Source organism: Culex pipiens, chromosome 3 (genome assembly GCF_016801865.2).
Source record: "Culex pipiens pallens isolate TS chromosome 3, TS_CPP_V2, whole genome shotgun sequence".
NCBI classification, from domain to species: domain Eukaryota; kingdom Metazoa; phylum Arthropoda; class Insecta; order Diptera; family Culicidae; genus Culex; species Culex pipiens.
Window position 1 is genome coordinate 145529417 of NC_068939.1, and position 17648 is coordinate 145547064.

The 17648-nt window shown below is 41.9% G+C and overlaps 3 protein-coding genes across 10 annotated transcripts in view; all 3 read right to left on the reverse strand.

Annotated features, from left to right (window-relative positions):
• Positions 1-32: 32 nt before the first annotated feature.
• Positions 33-5524, reverse strand: LOC120417147 (dnaJ homolog subfamily C member 17). The gene is made up of 2 exons (XM_039579132.2): positions 4836-5524; positions 33-365 (listed from the first exon to the last, which is right to left on the reverse strand). Exons 1-2 carry the CDS (start codon positions 5418-5420, stop codon positions 33-35), a joined length of 918 nt encoding a protein of 305 aa, XP_039435066.1. The 5' UTR covers positions 5421-5524.
• Positions 5525-5762: 238 nt separating this feature from the next.
• LOC120417148 (proteasome assembly chaperone 2) lies at positions 5763-6606 on the reverse strand. The gene has a single exon (XM_039579133.2). The coding sequence runs from the start codon at positions 6530-6532 to the stop codon at positions 5804-5806; it is 729 nt and encodes a 242-aa protein (XP_039435067.1). The 5' UTR covers positions 6533-6606; the 3' UTR covers positions 5763-5803.
• A 3732-nt stretch (positions 6607-10338) lies between these two features.
• The window catches only part of LOC120417143 (protein winged eye), a 370323-nt gene continuing 363013 nt past the window's right edge, over positions 10339-17648 (reverse strand). For 4 of the 8 annotated variants that reach the window (XM_052710732.1, XM_052710727.1, XM_052710734.1 and 1 more), the window contains 6 exons: positions 14092-17135; positions 13806-14028; positions 12927-13570; positions 12670-12864; positions 11203-11364; positions 10339-11137 (listed from right to left, as the gene is read on the reverse strand). In XM_052710732.1, coding sequence (XP_052566692.1) covers positions 10889-11137; positions 11203-11364; positions 12670-12864; positions 12927-13570; positions 13806-14028; positions 14092-17135 — 4517 coding nt within the window. In that variant the 3' untranslated portion in view covers positions 10339-10888. The remainder of the gene's footprint in view (positions 11138-11202; positions 11365-12669; positions 12865-12926; positions 13571-13805; positions 14029-14091; positions 17136-17648) is intronic. The other 4 variants (XM_052710729.1, XM_052710733.1, XM_052710731.1 and 1 more) reach the window with 3 other exon arrangements.

The window sequence follows — 17648 nt, forward strand, 5'->3', positions numbered from 1 at the left end:
AGTTACGCAAGAATTTCAATCCTGACTCGCTATCACTCGCCCTCTTCCGCCGCTTCGTCCCGCATCATCTGCTCGATCAGCCGCTTTCGTTCCTCGGCTTGGCGAAGTTGTCGCAGCACCAAACTCTCGTAGTCCCGGTCGGTTATCGTGCTGCCGGAAGTTGATCCCGCTTTTTTCGCCCCCTTCGGAGCTTCTCCGATCCACTCGAGCTTGCAGGGGTTGTCCAGGCGGCCCTGCTCGTAGCTGACCGCCATCTCGGCCGCTTCCTGGGTGCGGAATTCGACCAGGGCGCTGCCGCTCTTTTTGGGGCTCATCACGAGCACGTTGATGTCGCCGTACTTGGAGAGGAATTTTTGGAGGACCTCCTGGGAACAGAATGAGAAAACATTTTTGAAACATTTGAAAATAAAAATAAATTTAAAAATCGTAAAAAAAGAAATTATTAATGTTTTGATTATTCATTGATTTTTTTTAAATGGTGTTTTCAATAGAAAAAATTAGTTAAGGGGTTGTAAATGTTAAGTTCTGTCAAAATTGTATGCATTCTAGGTCCTAGAAGTTTACTTCCGTGTTAGAGAAACGCTTATTTATTGGCCAATTTTCTACGTACTTGACCTTCTCGTCGGTGTAAGTAGAGCGCTCATTTTGCATGCAAATTTTCAGCATTTTGAAAGCATTTCTCAGAATTGAACTGTTTCAACAGTAACATTATTTTGCCATTGTTAAAAGTCTGTTAGTCTGTCTGCTCTTTCTATGATTTTTCACTTTAATACACGGCGCTCACGCACACTATCAAAACAAACATTTGATAGTGTGTGTAAACTCCGTGAAAAAGAGGTGTCAAACTAAAAAGTAACCTCATTCGTTTGACAAGAGTTGGTGTCAAACCATCGGGGTTTGAGTGTACTCAAATTTTCACAAAATACCGTACGGACTACATTTTTTTTTAATCGCGGCTAAGTATCAAGAAAAGCGAAAGTGTGCATCTTCATTTCATTTCATTAAAAACAATTTGTAATATACTAATATTTACATAAAATATCTTCTTTTTTCAAAAAAACTATTCTTTTTCAAAATATTGTATTTTTTGGAAATAATTAATTTTCATATTTTGCAGCATGAGTATGAATCGAAGCAAAATGTTGTATGCATTTTCCCTTAATAGAGTTTTTTAAATTATAAAATACTCAAAATTTCACAAAATACCGTTTTTTTATAGAAAATACTACAGAGTTCACAATTCGTAACATGGCTTCAAACAAAGTGATTTTTGAACTTCATTAGTGCTTTGCTCTTATAATACCTATTTTTCAAAAATATTCAAATTTATCGAAAATTATGGTGCTTTACTACTATAATATTTTGTAAAAATCTGAGTATTTTACAAAAAAAAAACTATTATTAAGTGAAAATACGTGCACAATTTGACTTTGTTTGATTGCCATTTATAAACATTTCAGCGTTATCGAAAAAAACGGAAACTTGTGAAAATTTGAGTATTTAAAAAAACATTTGAATAAATTTAAAACGTATTCAAAATTTCGCTTAGTAGCAAACTCATATAAAAATTATGAAAATTTAAACTTTTTTAAATAAAAACGTTATTTTGTAATTTTTTGCCTTCTTCACCTTACTGACTTTGAAATTTACTACATTATCAAAAAATCTGTGACAAAACATTCTGTACTTAGCACGATTTTCGATGACTTGGTCTTTTTTTTTAAGGCCGTTGCAATCATTTTCAAAGTCTATGTGACCATTCAAAAACAAAAGTAACCCGAATAAAAAAGACCTGAGATTTAACAAATATAGATACAAAAAAAATTAAGAAAGGTAAAAATATTAAAAGATTTAAATGATTAAAACATTCAAAAAAACTAAATTCGAAAAAATGCAGATAAAATATTAAAATAACAAAAATTCGACGCCGACATGTCAAAAAGCGTTATAAACATAGCCTTTGCGTAAAACTTAGCTAAAATTTGAAATAAAAACAAATAAAAAAATAAAAAAAATTAAAAATCTTTATTTAAAAACAAAAACAAACTGAAAATGAAAAAAAGGTATTAAAAAAATCCGTTTAATCATACCATAGAAAATATAAAAATTTCAAAACATAAAAAATACAAAAAAAATGAAATTCAAAAAAAAAAATTTAAACATAGAAAAAAGATAAAAAATAAAAATCACGGATTTAAAAAAAAAGATAAAAACTATAATCTAAAAAAATTAAAAATTAAATTTAAAAAAAAAACAAAAACATCTAAAAATTTCAAACAGATGCATTTTATTTAGATTCATACGACGAAAACTGTTAAATTTTAAATGTTCTTAAACATTTTAAAATTTAAATAAATACTGTACCGTGTGCAAATAATGTGTTTTTTTAATCTTTTTAATTTTTTAAGGGTTTCAAGTTGGTGTTTTATGAGTAACTCTTTTGAAAAGGGCGAAAAAATCCGTTTAATCAAACCATAGAAAATATCAAAATTTCAAAACATAAAAAATACAAAAAATAACATTATAATCAAAAAAAAAACTCTTAAAAAAAGTTAAGAATTAAAAAAAATGATAATCGTAAACAAACAAATTGAAACAAAAAAGTCATAAAAGAGATTGAAATCCAAAAAAATATAAAATTTTAACATAGAAAAAAGCTAAAAAATAAATATCATAGATTTAAAAAAAAGATAAAAACTAAAATCCAAAAAATTTAAAAATTAAATAAAAAAAACAAAAACATCTAAAAATTTAAAACAGATGCATTTTATTCAGATTCGTACGACAATAACTGTTAAATTTTGAATGTTCTTAAACATTTTAAAATTTAAATAAATACTGTACCGTGTGCAAATAATGTGTTTTTTTTTAATCTTTTTAATTTTTTAAGTGTTTCAAGTTGGTGTTTTATGAGTAACTCTTTTGAAAAGGGCGAAAAAATCCGTTTAATCAAACCATAGAAAATATCAAAATTTCAAAACATAAAAAATACAAAAAATAACATTATAATCAAAAAAAAACTCTTAAAAAAAGTTAAGAATTAAAAAAAAATGATAATCGTAAACAAACAAATTGAAACAAAAAGTCATAAAAGAGATTGAAATTCAAAAAAATATAAAATTTTAACATAGAAAAAAGCTAAAAAAATAAATATCATGGATTTAATAAAAAAGATAAAAACTAAAATCCAAAAAAATTAAAAATTAAATTAAAAAAAAAACAAAAACATCTAAAAATTTAAAACAGATGCATTTTATTCAGATTCGTACGACGATAACTGTTAAATTTTGAATGTTCTTAAACATTTTAAAATTTAAATAAATACTGTACTGTGTGTAAGTAATGTGTTTTTTAGATCTTTTTAATTTTTTAAGTGTTTCAAATTGGTGTTTTATGAGTAACTCTTTTCAAAAGGGCGAAACCCTCAGATGTAAACAAACGGGGTTTTCGTCAGAATCATGTAAAGCGAACAAAACTGATTCTAAAATACCCTCCAACATCTCAAAATTCCGAAAATACGTAGTTTTTACAAGCAAAAAGCAAAAGGGCTATTCAACAATATCAATCAAAACAACCCAAATTGAGTTTCCGCCCTTGTGTTTTCACCCAATCACGAGGGGCGAATGTACTGTTTTCTTGAAGTTCCGACGTATATTTAGAAATACCAGATTTTCGTTATAATTTAGTGAATTTTAACCTGACAATCCTCAAAATGGATCAAAATGTATATTTCTGATGTCTTTGACCACAATTCCACAACAAACACAGATTTGTATGATCGTAAATACATAACTTTTTAATTTAAATTATTGTAGTATCGGATCTGGTCTGGTTTCACAATCTTGACATGAAGGTCCATAATTTACCGATTCTTGGGACATCCGGGGACTCTGGGTAGAGCAGTTGCATGACAAAAAGTTAGTGTAGGGAGGTTGTCGTAACCATTGAAGCTATGCAAAGATTGTGAAGGCAGGATGGTGTCGCGGGGTGGCCTAGTCGTCAGCTGCCATGTCTCCCACTTCCGGCGGGGACACCCCAAGGAACGTCACTTCATTATAGACCACATCCTCAAACCAACTTGCTAGCTTGCTTGCTACTTACTGTGTATTATAGCCGTGATCCTTGCTCAACGATTCTTGGGCTGAATCGGACTCAAGACTCAAGGACCACAAGTTTTTCAACCTTAAATTTGAATGACTTTGGGTGTTTGAAATTTCTCCCAGAACATTTCATTTCCCAATGTAGGTCCCTACTTTTGAAGGCTTCCTAGACCCGTTTTTTATCATTGAGGTTTCACAATGATAAAATAGTTATTTAACCACTTTTTTCCTTAAAAACCCGAAAAATAAAAAAAAACACACAAAAGGGCGAATCGGTTATTTACTTCTGCTTTTTGGCGTAACCTGACGGGCGATACCGTTGTTTTGGTTGGGTGGGTGGCGAATACGGTGGGGCGAAAATGTAGGCACGCTCTTCAAAAAGGCGTAATTTCTTTTTCTCAATTTTCAATATCAAAAACACCTGAATTAATTTGAAAATGCTCTCTATGACGAAATTATTGCTATTTTCTATTACATTGTGACAGAATTGATGGTTTTCATGCTTTTTTGTGGAAATAGGAATTGATCGAAGTTGCAAAATTTTGTAAGTTGATTTTCCCGGAACGGCAGGATTGTAGGTTTCGCCCTTTTGAAATGTTGTTACTGAGCTGTTGAATGAACAAATTTTTAAACTCTTAATTTTTTGATTTTTCTTCAAGGTGACAAATTTTATCCATACCGTGATTAAATGAACCCTTGTATTGAAAATTATGTTAAATATCTATGAACACATACCTGCGAATAACCCCCGTTGTTCGCCTCATCGCCCTTCTCAACCTTCCACTTGATCTTAATCCGGTGCTGGCTCGAATCCCAGCTCGGCTTGCCACCGCTTCCCTTTTGCATTTCATCCCGCTCCTCTCTTAGCTGCTGCCGCATCAGCTCCTGCTCCTCCTCGATCAGCTTGGAGCCCTCCTTCCGTAACCGTTCAAACTCCTCCTGGAACAGCTCTTCCGGCGTCTTGTTGACCTTGTATGCCTTCCCGGAACCTGCCTCCCTCGCGCGTCGTTCCCGCTCTTCCAGGTCATTCTTGAGCTTTTGCCGCTTGCTGTCCAGCTGTTGTGTCCTCAGTTGGGCCGCCTTTTTGGCGTTTAGCAGCTTGTCGTACGCAGATCGTGCGGAAGCGTCCAATAGGATCTCCAAAGCTTTGGATAGCTCCTGGAAAAGTTCGGCGGCTTTGGGGTTGTCCGGGTTTTTATCTGGATGGCATTGGAGGGCCTTTTTGCGGTACGCCTTGCGGATTTCCGCTTCGGTGGCGCTGATCTCTGCGCCGAGCAGACCGTATAAGTCGATTTCGCTGAACTTTTTCACGTCCACCATGGTGGCTGAGTTTTAATCACAATTTGTTTGTTAAAATTTAATTTCTTTGGGTTTAAAACCGGCAAAATTTTGATTGAAATCGTTTCGAGTTGTTGATTTACTGGTTGTTTGCAAACATTTACGTTGATATTTCTGTTTGTCAGGATGACAGTTTGGAGAGGGGAAAAGGTTCAGGCGTAAGCACACTTCTTCAATGTGAACGCACAGTGTGTTTTTGGATCATGAAATGAGTCAAAATAAAATCTGACTAAAATTGAATTTATTTAGCGAATCCTGCGAATTCTCATCTAAAGAACCATTTAAAATTTTGGGGGTTTCCAAGGGCACTAAAAAAAACTCGTAAAAAGTTTCAACCCGAACGTCCTTTATTCCCACAACCTCACTCAATATACATTAACCGGTGCCGCGTTGCCAAACAGATGCTTCCACGAGCTCGGAATCGCCAGCTTAATCTTGATCCCGTCTTCTTCCCGTGGCAAAAGCGGCTGCTTCAGCTGGTCCAGCAGCGAAACCAGCTGCACCGCATCCGGCGTGTTGTCCCCCTCGGACACGTAGTTGAACAGCGTAAAGCATGCCAACTCCTTGGCGGTGCAAACTTCCAACAGCTTCGCGGCGTAACCTCCACCGTGGATAACGGTTCCGTCCAGCGGGTCCCACTTCAACCGCTCCAACGTCTCACCGTGACTCGTGCCAAACTTTTCGTTGGTCAAGTACTTGTACGGCCGTGCCCCAACCCGGTGGTTCTCGTGGGCGAAGCTGCTGGCCAACACGATGACATCCGCGAGACTTTGATCCCGCACGAAATCCGTCAACCGGTCGAGGAATTCCGCTTGCAGCGCACCAACCAAAGGAGCCCGGATCTGAAGAACCAGCAGCCGGCGTTCCGTGCAGGCGTACAATTCTGCGGTTGTGGTCAGCTTGTCCTGGTCGTGGTCGTAGGCCGGTGGGCCCACGATCGGAATCAGTGCCGGGTGCCACAACAGGCCAACCTTTTCCAGCTTGAGGGTTTCGATGAGCAGATCAACCGCCAGCTGGGCCACGTTTCCGACGCTAACGCTCGGCAGGACCAGTGTGTAACCGGACAGGTGGATTTCCTTTGTGAATTTGAACATTTTTGCGGGACAAACTAGTTTTACGTCCGGATACTTTTGAATCGTTCACTGGTGATGATAAGTGTTTTTGTTTTGATTCGATGGAACATAACCTTAAAGAAGGTTGTTTGGAAAGTGTGACCACACCTTACACAAAACCCTTTAAGGCCCATCTGTGCAAGGCTGGCCATGCCATCAGTAGTTAAATATGTAATAATGTTTTGTTTCGCAGATATTGAGCAGAGTGGCAGGTTTAGCCGAATTTATCCCGGAAAAAACGCGGAGTTTCCTAGTTTCTCTAAACAAAACTGGAGATCTTTTTTGACCGCGTAAAACGTTCGCTGGTAAACCGCATTACACTTTTTTCAGTTCACTTTTACACACTTGTATGGAATTTTTCAGTTCAAGTATGATTACACACTTTCGTGTAATCATACTTGAACTGAAACGCAGAAAGCAGCCAAGGTGGCTCCCGAGACGGTGGAGCCACGGAGGAGGAAGCCGGGGAGGTGCTCTACAGTTCGGCTGAGCTGTGGGGCATTTTCTCCGAGTACATCGGCAGGTTCAAGACCTGCAAGACCCGCTTGGACCAAGTAACCCTAGTCAGTTACATGATCTCCAAGTATGGAATGTAAGGAGTTGTTTTTGTTGTGTATATTTAATATGTTGATCGATCCTCGGTCCTAACCTGGTCTTAGCACCTAAGAGGACCTAATAAAAATAAGTTTAGAATAAAAAAAAAAAAATACTTGAACTGAAAAATCCCATACCAGTGTGTAAAAGTGAACTGAACAGTGTGTAATGTTGATTATCAGTGTTGTTGTTATTCGGCAGCTCTGACAGCTTCAGGGAGTTCGACCGATTAGGTCAACTTGATTGTGTCAACAGGGTTGTCCATCTCAACAATAGAGTTATCTACGTGCGCATGTATTGCGTGTACGTACACGAAAAAGATTGAGGTTAAATTTTGTACCCGCCAGCAAAACAAATGGTGCGCTAGTGTGCGTGAGATCGGGCTTAGATAACTCTATGGAAGTCTCGCTGGAAATTTTAGCCTAAGAAATTAAAAAGAAATTGTGAGGAGCGTAACACGGACATTGACTCGCTCCCTTTTAAAGCTCTGGAGTTTTTTTTTAAAAGGTCCATTAAAACAAATTTCCAGTTTTTGCTTTTTGGGTATTTTTGAAACCGTCTTGAGTCAGGGGTATTAAAAAACACCCAAAAAGCAAAAACTGAAAATTTCGTTAATTGGACCATTTCAAAAAAAAAAACTCCAGAGCTCTTTAAATGGAAACAATGAAAAGTCTGTTTGTTTTGGATAAAAAATCAAATAAGTATCAGATTTACTGATGGTTGTTACAACGTTTTACAAACTCTAACAAAATAAATAAATACTGATTCTTACCAGAAATTCATAATATTTTTTTTTAATTCATCTCTCCGTCAACAAAAAAAAAGCTCAAAAAGTGCCCTTTTTAGCCCTCTAAAAATTAAAAAAAAGGTGGTTTCGGGAAATTAACTTCATGTTAAGCATAATAAAAAAAGAAACATATGAAGATTTATCATTCAGAAAATCCTTTCCAAGATACAGATCCGTCTGAAACTTTTTTGGTGCCATATAATTTTCCTTACAAATTTGGCTGCTGTCCATACAAAATTGATGCATAAAAATTAAAAAATCTGTATCTTCTGAAGGATTTTTTTTTTGCTCGATTTGGTGTCTTCGCTAGTTTCAGGTACGCACAATAAAAAAATGGGCATTTTTTATTCCATTTTGTCGCTAAAACTTGATTTGCGAAAAATACTATTTTTAATTTATTTTTTGATAAGTTGTCTTTTTGGGGTTGATTTTTCCACACAAAAAGAAGTTTTTGACATCAATTAAATATCTAACTCTAGGCTATATACAGCAAGAAAAGTTTTTTTCAATGAAATTTCCAGGTTGTGCAAAACATCTTTGATTAAAGTACTTTTTGTTAGCAAATTTGATTTTACATCGAAAAATGAAGTTTTTTTGCGACCAATATTTCGATTTTTGTAAAAAAAACAGTATTGATTAAAAAAATTATAACTTGGTCAAAGACGAGGTCAAAGATGTTTTGCACAACCTGGAAATTTCTGAAAAGATGGCATTTGATGCCCCCTAAAACATATAAAAAAAACAAAAAAAAAAAAACATAAAAATAGTGTTTTTTCATCAAATTTTAGTAACAAAATGTTAAATAAAAAATCACCAATTTTTTTTACCGTGTACACTCGAACCCCGATGGTTTGACACCTTGTTTGACACCAACTGTTGTCAAACGAACGGGGTCACGTTTTAGTTTGACACCCCTTTTACTCGGAGTTCACACACACTACCAAACGTTTGTTTTGATAGTGTGCGTGAGCGCCGTGTAAAAAGTGACAGTTCGTCACTTTTTAGTTTGACCAACCAACGGGGTACAAACTAAAAAAGTGTCAAACGAAAAAGTGACCAACCACCGGGGATTGAGTGTATCATTTTTTTCAGTCTAGTCCTTATCGATACCTAAAACTTTGCCAAAGACACCAAATCGATCAAAAAATTCCTTCAAAAGATACAGATTTTTGAATTTTTATAAATCATTTATGTATGGACAGCTGCCAAATTTGTATGGAAAATTATATGCCCAAACTTATGATGCAAAATGGCTTCTTTGGGCATCATACCAAAGGCACGAAAAAAGTTTCAGTCGGATTGAAAAATACACAAAAATCGAATGATCGAAATCTGAGAGAATTGCTCAGGAGCAAAATGCTCGGCAAAATGCCTTATTTGATTAATAAATCAATCATATGAAACGGAATATTTTGAAAAGATTGAATTACTCAACAATGTTTTTATAAATATTTTTTTGGAATAATTTTCAAACCGGGAGTGATTTTTTTTATTTTGAATGGTTTTTTCACAGTAAATATTTTCAAGGGTTTATGTCATCATACTCGAACTAAGGAACAAAATTTGTTTTTGAAATTATTTTTAATTCATTGCATACGTTACATACACTAAAAACATACCATACTCGTGGGGGAAGAAGTAATCGTTCAATTTCTTCTAAAAATAAGCGATCACTTCGTTGCTTCCGCTTCGCGCTCTCCCAATCAATCTTCCATCCATTCTCGCACATTTTGATTTCATTCTGAGTGTTTTGTTTGAATAATTCAGCATACACAGATGACCTTAACTTAGCGCTAGTTGTTTTTGCTTTTGAATGTATGATTAATAAAACGACAGATAGAGTAACTCAACATGTTCAGAAAAAAAAAAAAACAAATAGATGCGTAATTTATGCTAAACTTGTAGTGTAGCGAAAAGCTCGTTTTCTTTCTCTTTTGGGGTTGATTTTTCCACGCAAAAAGAAGTTTTTGACATCAATTAAATATCTAACTCTAGACTATTTACACCAAGAAAATTTTTTTTTGCTTATTCTGATATTAAGATTTAACGTTTGCCACTGGGTTTCGTTTGTCGCCTTCTACGGATTAGTTTTCAACTGTTTTTTTTTGCTGTGTTTGTCCAAGAATGTTAATAAATTAATCCATACTATTGTTAGATTTGTATTGTTTTAAGTTCCCTGTCTCTACTTGTGCTCTAATTCAACAATTATATGTGTGTTTGTAACTCTAAGCTTGAAACAGATTTGTATTGTTGTACCAATTAACATTAAAGAGATCATGTTGAAAAGTTTGATTTGATTAAGTAGAAAACATTAAGGTTCTTTTTTAAAACGCGCCTCTTTCGCAAAATTTAGTCGTCACCCCTGCTGTACATCAGAAGAAAACCTGGAAACGAATTCAAATTTATCTTTTTGTTGCGTGATTCTAAATGTTTCTTTTTTCACAATTTCAAGCGTTTTCGCCTGTCAGTCCAAAATATGTTGCATTTTTGTCTTGCTTTCGTTAGTGTTTTTTGTTTGATATCAATGTATAGCAGAGGTATTTCGAATTTCGTTCCAAAAGCTCTTTCGTCCGTACTACACGTTAAAAATCTCATCAGGTAGAAAAATATATTACCACTCTTTGTTGTTGTTTTTGTTTTGTTTCGGGCGCCACATGTTGCAATAGATAACCACTTGAGTGTTGACATTTAGATGCAAATTGTGATTATTTATTTGTTTTATTTACAAACTTTACAGAACTTACGTACTATTAACAGTAATTTTACAAACACACTTTTTCAAAGTGCTTCTTAATTTTAACTGATTTGTTTCCATGTAATTTTCTTTGCGACGGAAATCTTTTGAAGACTTCCCCAGCCTAATTCTACCAATATTTTGCTCAAGTCTTTGAATTGCCTCGAAATTATCTTTTTTTCCAAAAATTGCACCGCTCCGAATTCCTCTTCCCCTCCCGCGTTTAGTCCGTCTTAACCCATCGCTCACCTCCGGGCAGCACCTCAATGTCCGGCTGCATCCGGATCGTCACGACGGTCGGGTCGTAGTACCCGGCCAGGTAGTACGTGTCGTTGTTGTCGTAGATGGCACTGTACTGGCGCGGGTCGGCCCCGAACTTGGCCGTGTACTCCTTGAGCGCGAGCACCTCACACTTGTGCGAGATGGTCTGCACGTCGTTTTCGTCCTCGTGCGGCGACTGGAACAGAGCACCCTAAGTACGGAGAGAAAACGTCGTCAAAAATACGATTCGAAGAAAAGTCAACCTTCAAAACTTACCGGATACTTGAGATTGGGGCAGCCCTCGGCCTCCTCCGGGTGGTAGAACCACTTGACCCGGACGACCATGTTGTTGGTGGACGTTTCCCACATCGACTCGATGTGGCCGATGTAGGGCCGGTCGGGCCGGCCCGTCGACAGGAAGACGGCGCTGTCGCCGACCTAGAAGGAGAAAAATTGTATTTTCAAAAAAATATTCCATGATTTTCAACAAAAAGTTAATTGTGAACAACCCTGGTTGACGCATGTTCGAGTTGACCTAATCGGCTGAACCCCCTTTTCGACCTCATCAAGCTGTCAACGACAACAACAAAGTGTGGCATTGCATCACCCTTTTGCGAAGCACGCGGTCAATCAAGTTCTCCAGTTTTGTTTGAGTAAACTACGCGTTTTTCTACGGGATAAATCCGGCCAAACCTGCCACTATGCAGGTTATGTGAACCAATCTGAGTTCCTGAAGAAGTTGTTGTGCGATTTGGTGTGAAAAATATGGAGAAAGGCCAGTTTCGCCCGAAAATAAAACGAGGGCTACTGAATCCGCAAGAAGAATAGTGGAGCGGCGCAGGTACGATGAAATAACCTGGTCATGCTGGACGAAAAATTGAACATCAACGAACACATTGACTACACCTTTCGGAAGGTAGCACGGAAGTTTGGGGTTCTATGTAGAATCCCCTACTTTACAACAGACACAAAGGTCCAGGTGTAAAACTCGCTTATCAATCTTGTTCTTGGAACACAACGACAAGGACAACGATAAGGATGCAAGTGCTAAAGAGTAAAATAATGCGTCTTAAACTAAAAATGTGACAGATTGACACCGAGACGAAGTATGCTCGAATGTTTGCAGTGGATGTCGGTGAAGCAACGGATCGAATTCAACACACTTCTGGAGTTTTTTTGGAAAGGACCAATAAACCAAATTTTCAGTTTTTGCTTTTTGGGTGTTTTTTAATACCCCTGACTCAAGGCGGTTCTAAAAACACCCAAAAAGCAAAAACTGGAAATTTGGTTTATTGGACCTTTAAAAAAAAAACTCCAGACTTGTTTTTTTGGTTTTCGTGTTAAGGAAAGGATGGCACCACAATACTTGACGGAAGCCGTGGTATGCAGAAGGGATATCTACGAGCATGACAGTAGTGGAGCTAACAATCTCTGATTGCAGAACTCGCTGTTTTACAATGGTTTTAAACTATTCAACCAGCTACCAGAGGTTGCAAAGTTCACCCGCAACAATAACGAATTTAAGAAGAGCTGCAAGGAGTTTGTACGACAACGGTCGTTGATGATACTGTGAGGAAAAATACGTTATGACGGTTGGCCATGTTCATTATCGATACGCATTCGCTTCGAGATCAAAAGTAATGCGAATCTGAGCGCGGCTTAACCCCGTTTTGCTCATATGCGTGTGGAATAGCAAAGGGTTCCCATACCCTAAATAAACAACATCCCAAACCTTTCACCTACCGAAATCGTCTCCTTCCCTCGCTGGATCGACTTGTAGAACTGCTTCTTAACGCGCCCCGTCGACCTCCGATAGCCCTTGCCGCACCAGGCCCACAGCTGGCGCGCCGGTAAGAACGCCGCAATCTTGCTGTTGCCGTTCTCCGTCGATTGGCGCTTCTCGAGCTTTTCCGCGCCGCCGGACTTTTTCGCGGGTTGCTGCAAGAAACATGGTCAAATTAGTGATCAGATTTTCATCACAAGGGTTAATGCCGCCTTACATAGTACGATCCGGAACTCTCCGTAATCGACGATTCCGCCTCCTCCTCGGTCATGGTGTCCTCCTTGAGGCTCGGGTTGAACTCGGGCTCGTCGAGCTTGTCGGTGGTCGTCGTCGTCGACGCCGGACTGAACGGTGCTTCGGCCGCCGTTTGCGAGGCGCTGTCCCCCTGGGAAATGTCGTCGTCAACGGCGTCGCCATCCGGCGAGGACGGAACGTCCTGCTGGTGCGACTCGCGGTGGTGCTTCTTGTGCTTTCTTCGCTTCTTGTGCTTCCGGTGCTTGCACAGCTCGTCGTAGCATTTGGACTTTTTCTTGTGAGACTTGTGTCCGGCTGACGCGGCCGGAACTTCGGCATTGGTGGCCGCTAGCCGGCGCAGTTTGTCCTTGCGGATCTTCTTCAGCCGGCGGCGCTCTTCCCGGTAGGCGTCGTCGTGGACTCGCTTCTCAGACGTGCGCTCGCTGCTGATGATCGCGAAGCAGTTCGTGGTCGTGATCGTTGTACTCGTGGTGGCGGTGGAACCGGCTGCGGCAGCCGCCGCCGACGAGGAGGTCGTCGTCGTCGTGACGGTGGTCGAACCCACCTCCGACACACTGGGCTGGCGTTTTCTCTTGCCTAGCGATAGAAGAGGATTTGGATCGTATTCTAAAGAGGAGGGTCGAGTCGAGTGTGGTGTGTGTTGGTTGAGTTGAGTGTAAATCAGGCGAGAAAAAAGAAAGAAAAACATGTTCCACAAATCAACCCAAAACGGTCGTTAGACAAAACTTAGGATTAACTTAACGGTTAGGCTTACGAACTAAATTTTGACTGTTTTTGTTGTTGTTAATTGAATCGAAAGTGGGCCGACTTAAACTAAATTTATATCAAATTCTCAACTTACCGACTATCGGGTAATCACTCAGCAGGTACCGGATGTCCTCCAGGGCGATCCGGCCGCTGTCACCGTCATCAAACTCCACATTCACGTACCGCTTCTCGGGGTCCGGCGAGGTAGGCTCGGCCGCAACGCCCGGGTACAGACAGCGGTACTGTTGGCTCCAGTACGCGCAAAGGCGCGTTCCCGGCGGGATTTCGTCCACAGATTTCGGAGCTACCTCGAGGATCTGAAAGGAAGATTGATCGTTCAATTGACCGTACTCAACAACATTTACCCTCAGTCAACTTACCGCATCACGCAGCACCTCCTCCCGGGACTCGATGTGCGGCCTGTTGCCGCGCTCTCCGTCCAGCGTGACCGCGTAGATATCCGGCGGCTGCACCGCACTCAAGCACCCGGCGTAGAACAACCCCCCAAGGGCGAACAGCACCCGCGTCTTCTCCTGGTTCAGGTGCTCACTCGTCAGCATACAGCGCTGATCGATGCGCCGCTTTTCGGAACTTCTCCGCCGCTTGCGCTCCTTGCTGCTGCGGGACTTTTTGTGCGACTTGGACGACGAGTGGTGCTTGCTTGCGGAGGGGTTCGGGACGAGTGGTAGGGTTGGAAGTGAAGCGGCCGCTGTCGCGGACTTGATCTTGTCGAAGATTGACGGCTTGCCGCCAAAGATGGAGAAGGCGGCGTCCGACGGTTTGCTGTTTTCGTCGTCGAAACTGAACGGAGGGGATTTGATCTTGAGCTGCTTGGCCGAGCTGTCCGACAGGTTGCTGGTGTCGTCACTGGTCGTGCTCTCGAACTTGGACGAGTGGATGGGGGACTTTTTCTTGAGCTGGTCGGCGAAGCCGTTTCCGTGGTGGGAAGAGGACGCCTTCTGCTGGGAGGTCTCTTTGACGTTACTGTCTCCAACTCGGTTCTTGGAGGCCAGGATGTACCCTACCAGACTCTTGGGTTTCTTGGCCACGATCGTCTCGGTCAGGGCGATATCGTCGTGTTTTTTGGGGACGCCACCCTTCCGCTTGGAGAAGGATAACCGCTCGATCGAGCTGGAGTCGGCGTCTTCCAGCTTGCTGGAGTCAGTGTCCGAACTCAGCTTGGGCAGCTCCACGAACGAAGTCGAGTTGGAGGACGAGGAGAAGCTTGGCGACAACGCTGGGATCGTGCTGAACTTTGGCGCCGACAAGGTGGTACTCGTCGTGCCAAACGCTCCGTTTAAATACGATTTGCCAATGTCCGGTATCCGGACCATCGCCGTCATCGGCTTAACCTTCGCCACCGAAGTACAAGCCATCTGCTCCAGCTCGCGCTTCTTCTCCTCGCACTGCCTCGTAATGCTCACCAACCGCTGCTTCATGTCCGACTCCATCACATTGAACAGCTCGTTCGCCGACGGCCACACCCCACAACACCGGTGATCCCGCTCGTCCGCGTCCTTGCAGGAGCACTTCTCCAGCTTCGTCTTAATCCGCCGGTAGCTCTCCTTCAGCTCCCCACCAAACTCGTCCTCCTCGGAGCTGTGCTTCCGCTTGCGATCGCGCCTCTGCTCGCGATCGTGTTTCGATTTCTTGCTCGACTTTCGCGACTCTTTGGAATGTTTGTGTTTGCGCTTGCGCGACGACGGAACTTCGTCCTCCACCGTCGGACTAGGGGTAGCGGGTGGCGGGTCCTGTTGCTCCGCTGGAGACATTGCCGGGGAGTCTTTCTTGAACATGCCCTCCTCCTGGAAGCGCTGCTCGGCGAGGGCGCACAGCAGGTTTAGACCGACCATGGGTTCGTCACTTCGGATGAAGGTTTCGGGGGTTGGTAGAGCAGGTGTGGGGACAGGACTGTTCGCCGGTTCTGGCTGGCTAACGACGGGTTCGCATGGAACCAGTGGAGGAAGTGGGAGGGGTTCTGGTGGAAGCTGTGGTGAGATCGGCTCCTTCTTGATCATGGACGCCTTCTTCTGGAACACTTCGATGCTTCGCGAGAGCAGTTCCAGACCGCTCAGGTCGACGGGATGCTCCTGTTGGGGTGGCTGCTCGGGTCGTGGTTCTTCGAGCGGTGGTGGGTTTTCGGTAGGAGAAAGCATCTCCAGCTTTGGTATCCGAAGGCCTCCGCAGTTGGCGTTCACCGTTAACGCTTTTGGGTGTTCGACGACGGGAACAGCTGTCGAGCTGATCGCGCCGTCTTCCACCTCCATATCCACTTGATCACAGTTTGTACTAGTACTGGTGTTGATGCTCGAATGCCCGACGGACATGTCCGGCTCGATCGCCGAGTCGGCGCTGCTGTTGATGATGCTAGTATGGCACAAGTTTTCGCACGACTGCTGCTGCTGCGGGAAGCATTCCTGGAAGTGGGACTCCTCTGTGGTAAGCGTAGCGGAGTCATGCTGCTGCGGAACATCGTCCGTGCCAACCGTGTTGTCATCCTCGCTCATGACCGGTGTGTCGGTTTGGACGTTGGCGTCCTGCACTTCGGGAACGCTGGCTTCCGAAGACTCCACCGGAGCCGCGATCGACTGATCTGGCGGTGGTGTGAGACACGTGGCAGCGGGAATTTCCTGCTGCTGTAGCAGATGCGGGCTTGGTACGATCGGGGCAGGGACGGTTGAGGGAGGTGGCGTGATTGGGTTGGCCATCGTGGGCAGGAGTGCCGTGTGATCCAGGATGGTGGCAGGTTTGGAAGGTGCTATCTGGATGAGATTGCCCTGCTGGAAGAGCAGCTGTGGAGCAATGTCCGGCGAGGTGGCGATCGTAGCCGTTTGGATGGTCTTTTCCGGTTCGTGGAAGAGCTGCTGTACCGGATTGTGACAGTTGGACGTGGCCGGTCCGGAGCAGTCTTCAATTTTGATAAACGTATGCGACGGAATTGGCATCGGTATGGACGGCTGAATGGGTGCCGGTGCGGGGATACTGTTCAGCTGCATCTGCTTGCTGCTCGTGTTGAGCGTTGTCCGCTTGATGTTTGCACTATTGTTTCCGCATCCATCGGATGCCAACGCCAGGTACCGTGTGCTGTGATGAGTTTGGGTGTGCTGTTGCTGCTGAATCGACGCCGGAAAGGGCGAAATCAGCTTCAGCGGGTTCTTGTCCAGGCCATTGCACTGGCTATCCCCCGTCAGCTGGTGCAGCGTGGTACTGCTGGCCGTGGCCAGGTAGTCCGAGCTGAGCACCTGCAGTGGTGCCAGCGGCGGAGGTTGCAACTGCTGCTGGGGCTGCTGCTGCGGAATTTGCGGCAGAAGCAGGTGCGGCGGCTGAATCGCCGTCGACTGGGGGTACGAGGGCCACAGCACCGTCTGTTGGAATGGTTCTACACAGGAAATAAAGATTTTATCTAGCAGGTTGGTTGGATTGGCTACAGAGCGGGCGGTAGCGTACGGTTAAACCAAATCAATGCGCATTAGATAAGTAGAGTATGTGTGGGAAGAAATAAAAGAATGAAAGAAAAAGAGAAAAAAGAAAATTCATGTGGTTAAAGTGAAGCAATACGCAAGCACGCAACTGAGGTGTAACTAAATCAAGGTACAATGGTAACCAAACACCGAATTTTCTACAACAAACTCATTAAACATAACATTCTGAAGAACTTTCCATCAAGTGATTCGTTTGATACTACGGTACCTCAATGTTGAGTGACATTGAACTGAATCAATGGCATTCAACCATAAGGTAACGTAGATTTCGAACTGTCAAATTCAGCGTGCAAAGCATCTCGATGATAAATTCATAGCCAAATAGTTTCATCGAGAACTAATTAACTTTTTTATTATAAAAGCAATAATTAACTGACTGAACTACTTCAGACATGGTTGTAATTATGACTAAACAAGAGTTCAAACAATTCCATTTATACTGAACCAACCCTGTG

Coding starts and splice junctions, on each gene's coding strand:
- LOC120417147 (XM_039579132.2), bottom strand. CDS start 5,420: ATGGTGGACGTGAAAAAGTTCAGCGAAATCGACTTATACGGTCTGCTC. Junction 366..4,835: donor ACAACGGGGGTTATTCGCAG/GTATGTGTTCAT, acceptor TTCTGTTCCCAG/GAGGTCCTCCAAAAATTCCT.
- LOC120417148 (XM_039579133.2), bottom strand. CDS start 6,532: ATGTTCAAATTCACAAAGGAAATCCACCTGTCCGGTTACACACTGGTC.